Source organism: Mastacembelus armatus, chromosome 18 (assembly GCF_900324485.2).
Source record: "Mastacembelus armatus chromosome 18, fMasArm1.2, whole genome shotgun sequence".
NCBI classification, from domain to species: Eukaryota; Metazoa; Chordata; class Actinopteri; order Synbranchiformes; family Mastacembelidae; genus Mastacembelus; species Mastacembelus armatus.
In genome coordinates, this window is record NC_046650.1 from 431,127 (window position 1) to 446,306 (window position 15,180).

The 15,180-nt window shown below is 39.1% G+C and overlaps 1 protein-coding gene and 1 long non-coding RNA gene across 5 annotated transcripts; one reads left to right on the plus strand and one right to left on the minus strand.

The window, feature by feature from the left end:
- Nucleotides 1-548: 548 nt before the first annotated feature.
- LOC113137045 (chromatin complexes subunit BAP18-like) lies at nt 549-10,706 on the minus strand. Of its 4 annotated transcripts, none has more exons than XM_026318386.1 (5): nt 10,529-10,706; nt 6,837-6,931; nt 5,766-5,992; nt 5,167-5,265; nt 549-2,381 (listed from the first exon to the last, which is right to left on the minus strand). In XM_026318386.1, exons 2-5 carry the CDS (start codon nt 6,872-6,874, stop codon nt 2,317-2,319), a joined length of 429 nt encoding a protein of 142 aa, XP_026174171.1. In that variant the 5' UTR covers nt 6,875-6,931; nt 10,529-10,706; the 3' UTR covers nt 549-2,316. The 4 variants fall into 4 exon arrangements, with proteins under 4 accessions (XP_026174171.1, XP_026174142.1, XP_026174151.1 ...); XM_026318357.1 differs by lacking the exon at nt 10,529-10,706 and adding an exon at nt 10,287-10,522; XM_026318366.1 differs by lacking the exon at nt 10,529-10,706 and adding an exon at nt 10,287-10,522 and having other exon boundaries at nt 5,124-5,265.
- On the plus strand, nt 5,185-8,553 carry LOC117152756 (uncharacterized). Its single transcript, XR_004463292.1, has 2 exons — nt 5,185-5,321; nt 5,788-8,553. It is a non-coding gene; the product is annotated as an uncharacterized LOC117152756 (long non-coding RNA).
- Nucleotides 10,707-15,180: the final 4,474 nt, after the last annotated feature.

The following is a 15,180-nucleotide window of genomic DNA, read 5'->3' on the forward strand; positions in this document are numbered from 1 at the left end:
GTGGGGCTGTCACAGCACGGCAGCGTGAAACTGTCATGAAACTACCAAGCATAGAAATGTCAGCACCTCCTTATAGGACCACAGTGACTATAAAATTGGAAAAACAAATGGTCGCTGTTGTCAGTTTTAAAAATGCCGGGTTTGATTCTTGTGTCGGACACGGTCGAACATCGCATTCATGACTTTTCTAATGATGTCACTCCCTGGCCAATCAGTGGCCTGCTGTCTGTTGACGTCACATTTTTGTGTCAGCTGGACTCGCTTGGAACCTCAGCCAAGGAGGAACTAAAAAAGTACCTGCTACCACGTACGACTATCCTATAAACAGAGTTGAGTTGAGTCGAGTCGAGTAGTGCTAGTGGAAATGCCCCATTAGAGATCCTCCATTAAACTACAGTGGTTCACTGATGTGAACCTTTCCATCAGTTTACCATTACCATACGTAATGGTTTGTGTTCTTCCCCAAAATTTCTTCTTCTTCACTTCATCTGCCCACAAGACATTTTCCCAGTAGTGTGGTGGAGTGTCAAGGTGGTATTTGGCAAACGTCAGACTTGCTGCAATGTTTTTTTTTAAAAGTATTTATATGGATACCATGCCTGTTCAATGTTTAGTGTATGGCTGACACATACACAGAGATACCAGCTTCAATACATTTTTCAAGTCTTTAGCTGTTACTCTGTTTTTTGTTCTGTTTTTACTTTCTTTTCATTGAGCATTCCACATTGTGCCTTTGGAGGGATCTTGTCTGGACACTCACTTCTGTGGCAAGCAAAATATAAATGTCTCCATTTACAGACAGTATGTCTAACTGGTATGATGAATATTTGAAGTCTACAGACAACTCTGTAACCCTTTCCAACTACATTCAAATCAACAACTCTTAATCATTGATCTTATTTTTTTATTTTATTTTATTGCAAGGCATGGCTGCAATTAGCTGATACTGCTTATGAATAGCACACTATTTGAAGTTCTAAACCACACCTCAATTCTTCATTGAGTCTACCATTTTTCATGCCTTCATAAAGGCATGAAAGTTTGTGACTGTCAGCTTAGAAATATTGTTTGTTGACATTTGTAACTTTGGTGAAAATCAGATCATATTTCATGACCATTTTATGGAGAAAACCAGGTCAAATAATGCCCAAACATCTTCTTGCAACTGTTAACAAGTTAATAAGTCTAAGATTTTTTTTGTGTTAAAATAAAACTACATCTCAAAGTCCTCTTCATCAGCAGATGGAATTTGCTCAGTTGTCTTGGAGGCATATTTGCCACAAGTTATTAGCATGTGCTAATGAGTACTTGAGAAAATATCTTGAGCCTCATCAACATCATCATCCACCCTTCATGCCAATGCATTTTAGTCAAATCTAGTTGCACTCTCATAATTTCAAAATGCAACATACTTGATGGATAAAAAGTTATATTGAAAATAGAATCCAGTGGGTGCCTTAAAGGGGAAATGGTCACATTACAAAATACAAAACAAGAAATAAAAGAAACTTATTTTTTATATCACTTTTACACAGATGGATTAAAGCGATGCCAACTATCCAAGTATAATGTTACCTACTTAAGACCTATTCCTATTTATACTGACTTTGCCTGAAATGAAAAGAGTTGAATATATAATCAGAAACTTTTCTTTCACTTTTGCTGCGATAAGGCAACAAGAAGGAAGGAATTTAGACAATTCCCATTGACAAAAGACTGCAACAAATCATGGACTTCTCTAAAATGTCTCTTTTGTGTTAACTACTTTAATAACTTGTATTTCTATGTTAACATTTATTAATATAATTAACCAAATTTGGCCAAATTGATGCTTCTGGACAGAATCTGGATGAGGAGTTAATCATATCAATGATGCCAAGGTTTCTATTCTCTATGGATCTTAGAACTTCATTGCATTAAGTCTGCCCTTTAAATTTCTGGATTTTTTTTATGTTCCAACAAAGCAAAAGACATTGAGAAAGAAAATAAATAGTCTAAATTGGTAGTAATTATTAATTATTCAAACCCTTCTAACAGTGCCAACAAATCTCAGAGTATTGAGATATGTTGGAATGATAGGAATCCTGCATAAGCCAACACAATATTCTATAGTTCTATAATCATCTGCAATTATATTTACTATTTGAGATCATCTGGTATATAGCATAAGTCTTGTTTATTATTTATTTCCATAGCTTCGAAAAACATTTTGAGCTATGTAAATACTGTTTTGATTGTTGAAATATTTTGTGTCTGATGGAGCTCCCTTTATTTCCATAGTAAATTACTTCGATGAAACCCACAGGAAGTGGAAGATCAGTGGGAGAGGAGAGGAAGGTCACTGGGATTCATGATGAGGCTGGTGTCAAGGTTCAAGTTATCTATGGAGACAAAAAAACTAAAATTTGTGGAGTTCCATTAAAGGGGAGTTATTATATGTTTTTTTATTGTCAACAAATCCTATAAAAAGATCAAACCATCAACAGGTTTTCTACCCAGTTAACTCTGAGCCTTCTTAAACCCATTGACTCGTACTTAAAAATGTTATTTCAAAAAACTAATCACCACCGTAGTTTTAAACAAACTCTAGTCAAACAGAAGAAATAATGTTTTTGTTGGGGACTATTGTCAGTGATGCATTAATCCCCATTTGGTGCTGTAGTGAGTATCTGGAAGAGCAGGACAAGTGTAAGTTTGAGTTAAACTGCAGTGTGTTGTGTTCATGGTAATTAAGGAAGATATTTTTTCTATTGCTCTATTTTAATTTAACTAATACAGTAAACACTGTATGTTTGAACTTGAGCAGCTATATAAGAACAATGCAATCATAGGGCGTTACATCAATGTTCATAACTAGAGGGTGCAAAAACACAGGGTGAAAAATGAAGACCTGTAGGCCTACGTTTTAACAGTTTGCGATTGCAAACATGAAGCTTGCAAGCACAAATGTAAAATTTGCATGCACAGTAAGAAGAGCTGTGCATATGTTCATCATAATATGCTTAAATTGTGTCGATATGATTTCACAGTTGCAGGAATAAGTCATTAGTTAGTAGTTAGTATTATAAGAGATTATTAGTATTAGTAGTGTTAGTGTTAGTGTTATTTAACTGGAGAAAGAGATGTAATGGTTATCTGACTGAAATCATGTTTATCTGGAGCACTCAGGCGTGCTCTGATGTTGTTTAAAGCCTTGTATAGCTAGACTACTACTACATAGTACAGCAGTATGAATGATATTACTGATTCAACACACCAAGTAACAAGTTCATGTAGCGACCTTACACCCCACCTGATTGACCACCCTGGCACGAATTTGCCCTGGAAATGCGTATAATGGCTCTGTGAAAGCCAGTGCTAATCACTTAACATTACCTCCAGTGTGTACATTCTGGGAAACCAGAATTGACGCTCTACAGTGCCTAAAACGGCATCGGTGCACGTCTGAGTGCTGGTAATAAACACGATTTCAGCCAAATCATTTTCATGGTTCAGGTCCGAAGGTGTGAACGATGTACATATTTGAACATATATAGCTTCTCTGACTCCGCTCTCAAACCATCTATCTTCTCTATCCAAAATATGTACATCATCTTCAAATGAGCGTCCTGTTTACTTTAAATGGCTGATTGCGGTCCTGTGCTGGACTCCTGTTAAGCGGTTCTTTCGTTTCTCCCCCGTAGAGTTCTGAGCATTCTTCTTGACACTGGATGGCATATACTACATTGCTCCTCTTTTGTTTAGATGTCTCGTCTTTAGGGTGAACCAGTCTCTGTCTCAGTGTGTTGGTTGGTTTGAAGTAAACTGATATCTGACGTGTCCCAAAAATCCTGTTAAGCCTCTCTGAAACACTCGCTACATAGGAAATGACCTATGTAGTTGGACCTATGTAGCAGGAATGGGAGTCTCACCCTCTTTACCTAATTCTCTTAATGAGTCTATTTGGGCTAGAGGTGGAATGAAGCCAATGAAGGATAAATTTGAGATTCCATCCCAGCTTTCCCTTAGACTGATGAAGCTACTTCGATGAGTAGTAAATGTTTCGACCTAAAAACTAGAAGTCCAGTTGCCACGACTCAACCTCTAGATAAGTATTACTGCTAAATGCAAAAGGTGTGTCAAAGTGTGTTCCCCTATCCAGATGTATTTGTTTTATTAACAAACCTTTTCTTGTTCAAGCTCACACTCAACTGCTCAGTGTCATTAAATTATGTTTATCGCTGATGTGCAGTTACTGGCCCCACCAACTTGCAGTGTCTATTTGTTGTTTATTGTTGCTGTTCTTTTCTCTCTGCTCTATCCACTCACCCCAACCGGTCGAGGCAGATGGCCGCCCAAACTGAGCCCGGTTCTGCTGGAGGTTTTTTTCTTCCGTTAAAGGGAGTTTTTTCCTCTCCACTGTCGCCAAGTGCTTGCTCATAAGGGAATTGTTGGGTTTTTAGTTTTAGTTTTTGTAAAGTGCCTTGAGATGATTTGTATTGTGATTTGGTGCTATACAAATAAAATTGAATTGAATTGAATTGAATTAATCGCGATAAGATTGTTGTATTTTCAGCATATGACAACTGCATATCCAGTTTAGCTAATTAAGTGTCACATCATTCGCTAATGTCTACATCCAAGGTGGTGATAACATTATCATTAGCTTATAAGAATCGACATATACACACTTTTAGGAAAAATACTGCCTGACTGATAATTAATGTTACCATAATAGAGATAAAGCAAAGAATGTATTAAACCTACACTCGTTTGTCCTTGTCTGCCATCTTTGACTTCTGGAGAAGTTGTCAATCAATCATTCAATGTCCAGTCAATCACAAAAGCAGCCAAAAGCATTTACTGACAGAAATGTCCATAAACCCACCTTCCTAAATGGAAATCCCTTTAGTACATGAGGATAACTATCAAATGCAGAAGGGAAAAAAACTGTTTTTCACACTTCTTTCTGTGTATACGAATTTCTCATTTGTGCTTGCAAACTGCTAAAACGTGCAGCTCTAAATTTTTCACCCTGTGTTTTTGCGCACTCTAGTTATGACCATGATATAACACCATACAATCACATAAAACATCAATATGACATTTGGTGCCATGGCAGTCTTTTGATTGCAGTTTATTACAGTCAACTCTTCTCTTTTTCCAGTAGCTGTTCATGAAATTCACCTTGATCAAAGCTGTTGAGCTTTTTGGAGTCACCCAGTCCCTCTATGTCCACAAGATCACTGTTGACATCTGAGTCATTCAGAGCACTGAGGGTCACATCTACACACAGCAGAACACCATAAAAAGTTGCTATGGTATAATTACCTTGGAAAAAGGTATTTTAAATATTACGTATTAAACAGACTTTATATCTTCAAAATAACTAAAAACATCTAGTATATGTTTTGATTTGGATACAGGAAAAACTTTCAATAAAATCAGTCAAATCCACAGATGACAGAATGTCTGACATGTATCACAAACTATAGTTAATGTTATGATTTTGAGATTTGTAAATAATGTTATGATTGCAGAAATATTTTGTGCCTGATGGAGCTCATTTACTGATGGAAACAATGAACAGCAAACGTCAATAAGAACAAATGGATTTCATTAGATTTTTGTACTCAATATTTCCAATAATTAAATTTGACAAATTTACAATTTAGGATTGGGTGGCAAATTCATATTAAGTGATTTTGTGTATGCAATATAAATATTTTGATATTTTGTGTTTAATAATAGGACCAACATAAAACAATATTATTCACTGGACTCACCTACACTTGTTTGTTTCTTCAGGACCTGCTGCCTGGAGGGGGAACCCTGTAGCCCTGAATGCACAACAGCCTGAGCTGTGGGCACAGAGATAATGGCTGTAGGCACTTGTGTTGTCATGGCAACAGATGCAGTGGCTTTCTTGATAATCTTCTTTGGTCCTTCAGAGGAGGTGGACACAGCTCTTTCTTCATACAGCTTTCTCTTCACTGTACTCTTGGTCGGTCCACTGCGTAGAAGATGCAATATTTGGATTATTTCTTTTATTTTATATTACAAAGGTTTACCAATATTTATGCTCATGGCCAATGGTAGCTAAAAAACTAATTCATTTAAAACCACTTAACATTATCCATATTGTGAAATGATGCAAAACTTGTAGGATGTGAGAATTTGAAAAAAAAACCAAAAAAACATTTCTGTAAACCATGTTAAAACCTAGGCTGCTTTCCAAGGGTATAACTTTGAGTTCAACACTAGGGGTGTTGAGATGTGTAGTGTAACAAACTAATTATTTATAGTACTGTAAAAGTAGTAATTAGACTAGCTACTTTACAGTTCATCTAACACAATGACAGAGGGAAATAAGACTTTCTTTTAATTATTTCATTCATGACTAGTACGGGACAGAGCAGTAGCATACCATCTGTTAGGAAGAATTTTTTGTTGACCAACAACTTAAAATTGTTGGTTGTTTTTTTTACTCTTCCTCTTTTCATTGTTTTTGTGCTTGCTATTGCTCACACCTGCAGTTGTTAATTAATTAACAAGTTGTGCTTGAAAAGAAGTGGAGAATGGGTTGGACGCAACAGATGACATCTTGCATTTTTGGATAGATGATTCTCTAGCTTCCAAATTATATATTGAGGAGTTACAAAAATCAACCAAAAGTTGCTATCTCTGTCTCTTTAAATGTTTTACTCCGCTTAGATGTATAAACCTAAGCAGGCTTTAATGTTTAATTACCTGAATTTTTTTTAGCAGTGACTATCACTGTATCTACGATAGTAACATCATAGAGAGATGCAGCTCTTTATGGTTAACTTGATCTTTCAAGTGTTTATGTGAGTTACCCTGCAGGACTGGAGTCTGCCACTGGATGAAGCTGCATGGTCAGTTCTCCTAGTTTGGTGAAGGCTGCTCCAGCTGCAGAGAAGATTTCCCCAACCTGTCACACATACAGGGATTAAAACTGGTGCTAGTTTTGCTTTTCAATAATTCTTTCAAATTATAAATGAAACTGTAAATGTAGTTTCCTTGAAAATAACAGTGTGCATAATTCAGGAGGTGGACTTGAATGCATGTACAAAAATACTGAATGAGAGAGAATCACTACATGGCCAAAAAAAATGTATGTAAACTCAAAATACCCAGCCATATGTGACAGCTGGACACATTCTTACACCATGGAACCTGGAACCATGGAACCTGTTATAGTAGCACATTAATCCTAATGTGCTACTATAACAGGTTCCATTCTTCTAGTTTCAGGGTTATGCCTGATGCTGAACCTGATGCAGGGATTTGCTCCCATTCTGAGAGAAGAACATTAGTGAGGTCTGACAGTAATATTGGGTCATAAGACCAGGCCCATTTTTATCTTTTCAGTTCATCCAAATAGCACTGAATGGGGTTGAGGCCAGGACTCTGTGCAGACATAGCAAACAAAGAAAACCATTTCTATAGGGAGTTTACTCTGAAAAATTTAAACTATTATTGGAGAGTGGCAAGCTAGTTATCTAAAATACTACTGTGTGCAGGAACATTAAGATTTATCTTCATTCAAATGGACATGCCCAGCAGACCAAGCTCAGAGAACAATGTGGCATATGGACAAGCTTTATGGCTTAATGGAAATACTTCAGATCTTATGAGACTTATAGTTAAGATATGGTCAATTGCAATATCCAATTTCTTCAGCAAAATATAGAGCAGTTTCTCTTACATGACCTTACTGACAATTCTGATGTTTTGTATAGCTCCTGCAAGCAGTACTGCGAAGCATACTGAGGTTTACTTAACGTAATACAAATGCTATAGTTTCCACGCTTTTTGTCTAAAACATATCAGACCAACTTTTTATTTATTTTATTCATCTGGGTCTCCTCTACATACAATAAATTTCTTCATTAAAAGCCATGTAATATACTATATGTTCAAGATCAAAAAAGATACTAAAATTAATATTTATTAATGAAACATGAAATATCTCAATTATTGCAGGGGAACAGCAAAAATGTCACACTACACCCAGCCTGACCTAGACCTTTCTAGTATTCTAACACACTGAGCAGCAGGAAGAGGAAACCTTCATCTCCTGCCTGGTCCCTGAACCAGGATCCTACTGCCTTTGATCCAGAAAGTTTTACTGAGAATAAGTTAATCAATACTGTGTGGTTGTATATATTTGTATGTGCTTTAGTTGTCTTGTATCTCCTTATCCTTGGAGTGTATCATATTTGGTTTGGTTGTGTCAAGCTCAAAATGCTAAATACATATAGTGTAAAAATGTACCAGAAAATGCCCTGCCTTTAAAAACTGCACTGTACCTTGTTTTAATGTGTCAGTGCTTAACGATCATGTTAATAAGAGCCGTATATCCATGTGTATGTTGCTGTGCAATGGTGGGCAGCACTGGATGTGTTTGTGTGTGCAGCGCTCTGCTACCACTCCAAGCATAGCGGGCATGTCAACTACAGGCAGTGTTCATGGTAAAAAAGGGGCATGGCTGGAATTACAAATGCTCTTCCTGACCATCTACAGCTTTTAAATAAAGCAGATGCAAAAAGAGAAATCTGGCATTATTTCAGTCAACAGTCAGGACAAGCACATGGACACTGCAAAGCTTGCCTGTAAAAGATGTTTTAAATGTAAAAAATGTTTTAAACCTACACAAGGGAGCCAGCACATCCAACTTGGCAAAGCAGAATGCCGACAGATGTGATGAATAATTTAAACTAATAATTTAAAGAGCGACAGGTTAGCAATTGGCAAATGTGACAGATTTCCAATGTGACTAACATAATTCTCTCCTGAAGTTTTATGCCCTCTTTTCACATTCTTCACAGTGCTGACTGTCAAAATCTGTTTACTTTGTTTTGTGTTGGTCTGTCATCTACAAATTCATTACATTTCCTGATGATTTAGTTTTTTTTCAGTGGTATTGTTTAGTGTCAAGGTATTTAGGCAGGTATAATTTTGGTATTGTGACAACACTAATATATAGATGAAATTACAGTATTAGAATCATGTGATTATTGTAAGAAAAACATGTTCTGTTAAAAGACTAAAGCTCTTTATAAGTAGAGCTTGCCTGTGGACACTTAGCCCTATGTCTCTTGGCTGGCCTGGAATTAGTCTGGAATCTCTTCGGTTGAGGGGGGGCAGGCCAATGGACGCAGAATAAACCAACCAGAGAAATGAATTATATGACACAAGCAAAGCAACAGTGAGACCAGCAAATGGCATATGGTAGAGATTCTACCTTGAGCTAGTTGTTGTTTTTGTTGTAAAAGCATGAGAATACAGTGTTATCACCAGTTCTATGTACGGAGTAAATAGCAAAAGCCAGTTGTAGAAGATCTGCAGACTTGGGACTGCCTTTAAGCAATGTTATGAACAAGTCAATATGTACATGTGCAAGGCTAGTTTAAATCTGATTAGACGACTCGAGTGTAAAAGCCACCCCCTTGCAACTGTAATTGGGCCGGCCTTTTCGAGGCTGGAGGAAAAGCGTCTCTATGGCAGGGGTTCCAGACCCACATTCTTTCACTAAGAAAGGAGTGGGTCTGGATGGCCAGGCTAATAGACACCGACCACAACCGTGGATCTCTGCCAGCCTTGTGAATACACGCATCACCTTGATGGTCATACCAAAACTGCATGAAAGCCTTCCATTTGAGAAACAAAGAACCAAAACAATCCTCCACATCACCCGCTCGTGCGGAACTCTTTTCCAGTGGACCTAAATGAGCCCATCATCCTCATTTTTGAGCTTAATATTTCAACAGTCCATCAATACACAATACAAATTCTTCATGGATTTTTATTTGGATTCAAATAAATAATTATGGGGACTCATAAAAATTTGGGCAATACTCCATATTTATGGGAAACAGAAAGGGGCTTGATGAAAACAAAAATTGATTCTAGAAAACATGACACCATACAGGGGAAATCTGGATGTTTTTCTGCGCTGCATGCCATTGAGAAACAGTCCCTAAATTTAGCTTAATATTTTCCTTGAATTATCAGCTAAAGTTTTCAAAGGTTCGACATTAAACTGTAAGATATAATCTCCCAATACATACGTAAAGCACCAGTAAAGCCTATTTTATATGACAATAAATCTTGTAAATAACATCGCTCAGCTGAGGAAGAACCTAACCCAGAGTCTCAAAATCCAACGTTCACAGTCGACAATGTTGGGCTTGAGGGAACACAATACCAATCATACCGTGCTAACTTACTTCTGCGGCGACAAACCAGTGTTGCATCTCACTGTTATGTTTAAGATAACTTACTTTAGTTGAAGCTGAAGTCATATCGCTTATCTCTGTGGTATCAGGGACTATATATAGTCTTTGAGTAGGACTCTGGCGCCTTCAAATGCACGGTGCAGCTAACGTTAACATGCTAACAGTTTAGCTAGGTAGCCTTGTGTTACAGAGCAGGAAGAACCCTTCCAGTGCTTTTAGTGTCGATGACTGAAAAAGTCCAGCGTTTGCACAGCTTGGTGCATAGATGGTATGAAGGTTTTATCTACCGGTAAATTACATCACCGCTGGAGACAGTTCACCCCTAAACACAACGCAGAAGATACTGCTGCTTTCAAAGTCTCCTTGTAATCTCTGTGTTCAGTAATACAATTTATTGGGCTTCGTTACAACACGTTAGCTATATGCACAGGCACACATTACAGGAGAACACAAACTAGGTTTTGGTCATTTAAAGAATATGTACGGAAAACAATCATACTGCAGCATCTGTACAAGTATAAAATAGCAGAGTAAATGGTAGTAAAGTTACCAACTATCCCTTATAATATCAAATCGTCTCGTTTTGATTAATAAAACTCTGCTTTATGCAACTTACTTATTGCATAAATACGGGGCGCAATCTGCTTTCTGCACATTTTAACGCATACGTTCAGTATTAACGATGATAAACACAAAATTAAGTAAACCAAACTAGTTTCAAATAGCCGAACGGTTAGAGGATTAAATGCAGGCTCTTTCATTTTAATGAACGTCAAGTAGGCGGCGTAGTACTGTACGCTGCTGTATGGGCTCATCTCACTCACGGCCATCCAAGAGCTCCTACCTGCAAACTTCTGACAGGAAGCAGCCAATAACACTCGCACACTATCTTTACATTGATGATATACACTCACCAGTCACTTTATTAAGGACACCTGTTCAATTGCTTGTTAACACAAATAGCTAATCAGCCATGCAATCATGTCAGCAACTCATTGCATTTAAGCATGTAGACATGGCCAAGACGACTTGCTTAAGTTCTAAGCATCAGAATTGGGAAGAAAGGGGATTTAAGTGACTTTGAATGTGGCATGGTTGTTGGTCCCAGACAGGCTGGTCTGAGTATTTCAGAAACTGGTGATCTACTGTGATTTTCATGCACAGCTATCTCTAGGGTTACAGAGAATGGTCCAAAAAAGAATATATCCAGTTCAGTTGTGTTGACAAAAGTGCCTTGTTGATGTCAGAGGTCAAAGGAGAATGGGCAGACTGGTTTGAGGTGATAGAAAGACATCAGTAACTCAAACAACCACTCGTTACAACCAAGCAATGCAGAATACCATCTCTGAATGCACATGTCGAACCTTGATACAGATGGGCTACAGCAGCACAAGACCACACCAGGTGCCACTCCTGTCAGCTAAGAACAGGGAACTGAGGCTACAGTTGACTCAAGCTCACCAAAATAGGATAAGAGAAGATTGGTAAAACGTTGCCTGGTCTGATGAATCTTAATTTCAGCTGCAAAATTCAGATGGTAGGGTCTGAATTTTGCATCAACAACATGAAAGTATGGATCCATCCTGCCTTGTATCAATGGTTCAGGCTGGCTGTGGTGGTGTAATGGTGTGGGGGATATTTTCTTGGCACAATTTGGGCCCCTTAGAACCTATAGCAACTTCAAAAAAAAAACTAAAAGTCGCTGAAAGGCTGAGGCAGGGCCTTGTTTGTCTGACGCGCTGAACATAAGAAATTCGCTGAGATCCAAAAATACGTTTTATGGATTTTAATCAAACAAAAGGATTTACTTGTAACGTAGACAAAATCAAATGTTAAGGATCAAAGTAAAACAGCAATCAAATTATAGGAATAAACAAATTAAGAGAGCGGTCAAAAAATACGGCGACCCACTCACCCTCTCTCCTACCAAACCCCCATGCAGGTGAACAGGTGCTTTCTTGAACCATAATTACTTCCACCCCTTCCCATGTGACCTAATCACCATGGTAGCAATGTAACAAAAATAAATAATCATACCCAATATCATACCCAATATTACAATAACTTTCATTCTAAATCGTTCTACACACCAGCCCCTAATTATTAGGTTAGTACAGTAGTAGTAATAATTACTTACATTTAAATTTTAAGGAGACATGAATCAATAATAATCGTAATCAAAGTTCGCTCAAAACAAATTTACATTTGTTGTCTTCTTTCTTCTTTGATCCTCGATCCTTTTATGAGTCATAAGTCAGTAAGGCAAACAGTCTTGGTTAGAGTAATGTTCACCATCACTCTGGCAAGTCTGTCAATCAAAATCAGTCACGTGTGAGATCAGTCACCAAGGGCATTATACAGTGGCTCCTCATCCATCTTCAGCTGTGTGTGAAAGCCTTCTTCATCCAGGTTTTGTACCTTCAGGATGGAATTGAGGACTTTCCGCACTGATCTAATCAGCCTTTCCCAAGATCCTCCATGATGTGAGCCAGCTGGGGGGTTGAAAGTCCATTTAATTCCTTTCTGAAGAAGAATGTTGTTAATATGCACCTGATTCTACTGCTCAATGGCTGTCCTCAATTCACTCTCTGCTCCTATGAAGTTCGTCCCAAAATAGTCTACACCAACATGAGTAAATGGTGGTTCATCAGAAGTAACTCTGTCAAAAGGCAAGTCTGCCATCTGCTGGGACGCTGCCTGAGCATTCAGTCTTCAACAGACAACACACTTGGCCAGAGTTCTTCGTATAGCTGTACTAGCACCAGTGATCCAATACTTCTCTCATAGTTTGGATAACATGTGGTTACGACCATGATGTCCCACTTGCTGATGTCATGGTTTGTATACAAAATTGTATGGATCACGACTCCATCAACAGCAAGACCCTGAAGCACAGTACAAGCTCTTTGCCAGCTTTATTTGGAAATAACAGAAAGGAAAATTAGGAGGGTCTCAGCGACCTGGAGTGATGACAGTCTGACCAAGAGATGAGCTGCAGAGAGTGGTTGCTCCGAAGGCCAGACCCGGTACCACCTAGTTGGTCTTCGGAGATGAGTTGTCGTTCGTTTGGGCCCGCAGAGCAATATCTGGCGGATGCTTTTCCCTCGGCGGTCTGACCGAGGTCCGGGTAGTAGAAACTCAGAAAAGGGAACAAAAACATATGAGTGAATGGCAGTCACAGAGAAACACGGCTTAACAGGAAAGGTGACACACCTGACTCTCCCGGGTGGAGGGAGCACGGTCAGCGTCACGCCGTTCCCTTTGGGTGTCCAAAAAACAGTCAGGAACTGATCCACTTTAGAAGAGGCGTCCCCCCCGCCGAGTCTTAATCCTCACCGTGGAGACGACAGGAACCGAGAAACAACGTTAACGCCAACGGAGTTGTACCACCAGTCGATAGCGTAGTAACCCGGCCATCGAAGTAAGCTGGGGACTCCTCCGGTCCTCCTCGAAATAAAGACGGTTTCCCGTATACAAAAAACCCCTAAGATAGTAAGGGTAGAAACACAGTACCTGTCGAAACTGAATGATTCCTCCGATCAAACAGTGGCCTTGATTTCGAGCACATCCGTCATGAAATCTCTTCGCTGAATGGCAACAGACAATCCGGCAATTTGTGTTCCCCTGATCCCTGCAATTTAAACCCTAGGTCACAGGTGACACAAATCAGCCATTAAACCAAGTCACATGTATAGTCCAAAAACTTCCAGTAGATCCTTCAAAATAAAAAACCTCCAAACCGGAAATCTAATTTCCGGAACATGACAGCTGATGAATGTGCTGAAGAAGAAGATCAGGGATGTGGAAGTCCTTAGCCAGCATAACAGGATGTTTAGCCTCCACAGGAATGGATGACCTGCTGAGCCGCCCACCGACTCTTAGAACACCATCTTCTATGAGTGGACACAGTCTATAGATGTGGCTACTTCCTCTTACACTTTTGCCTTTTTCCAGTCTGGAGAGTTCCTCTGGAAACCTCTTTTTCTGACAGAACTTGATGATCAAGGGTTCGGCTCTTTCAATTTCCCCCACTGTTCCAACTTGGAATAGTTTCCCTCTTGAAAGTGTTCATATCCTTCTCTAATAACAGTCTTTGTTGTTCCACATCCAAGTCAGACTGTGTACACAATGTGCTCAAAAGTTTCCTCTTCTGGCAACAAGACAAGAGTCAGTCCTTGAACCTCAACATCCAGGCTACAGACTTTCTTAGTTGAGTCCAATAATGGATCACCCTAGTCACTGCGTCACCTTCCTCACTGGCCTGTACCGTGTTCACTGAAACCACTTTCTTGACTGCAGGGTCGTCCGATGAAAGTTGATTAACATCGTCAGGATTGACAGGCCACTCACTCTCAGGTTGAAGGAGAAAGTGAGGTCCTAACACCCATGTTTGATTCTTGAGAAATGCATCCCCTTTCAAACGTCTAGAGGCCACATCAGCTGGGTTGTTTGCAGTGTCTACAAACCGCCACTGAGAGGGTTGTGAAGTCCTGAGGATTTCTGACACTCTGTTGGCAACAAAAACTTTGAATCTGGAAGTCTCATTCCGGATATCTTTTCAGTACGGATGCACTGTCTGTCCAGAACACAGACTCCTCCATGTGCAGTTCCTTCCTCCACAAGACATCAATGTGACTGGAGATGGTGGCAGCGATGAGTTCCATCCTAGAGATGGTAACAGATTTCAGTGGAGCCACTCGAGCCTTACCCATGACAAAAGCACTGTGTACTTGTGAGTGTGCATTTTTTGACAGCAGGTAGGTCACTGCTCCATAGCCACCTTCACTTGCATTGCAGAAATGGTGCAACTGTGCTGTGATTACTTCTCCAAAGTCCTGTGGTTTCAGACATCGCATGAAGTTAAAGTCCTCCAAAAAACAAAGTTCCTGCAGCCGACTTATCCACTTTTTAACTACCAATTTAGGTATGATGTCATCCC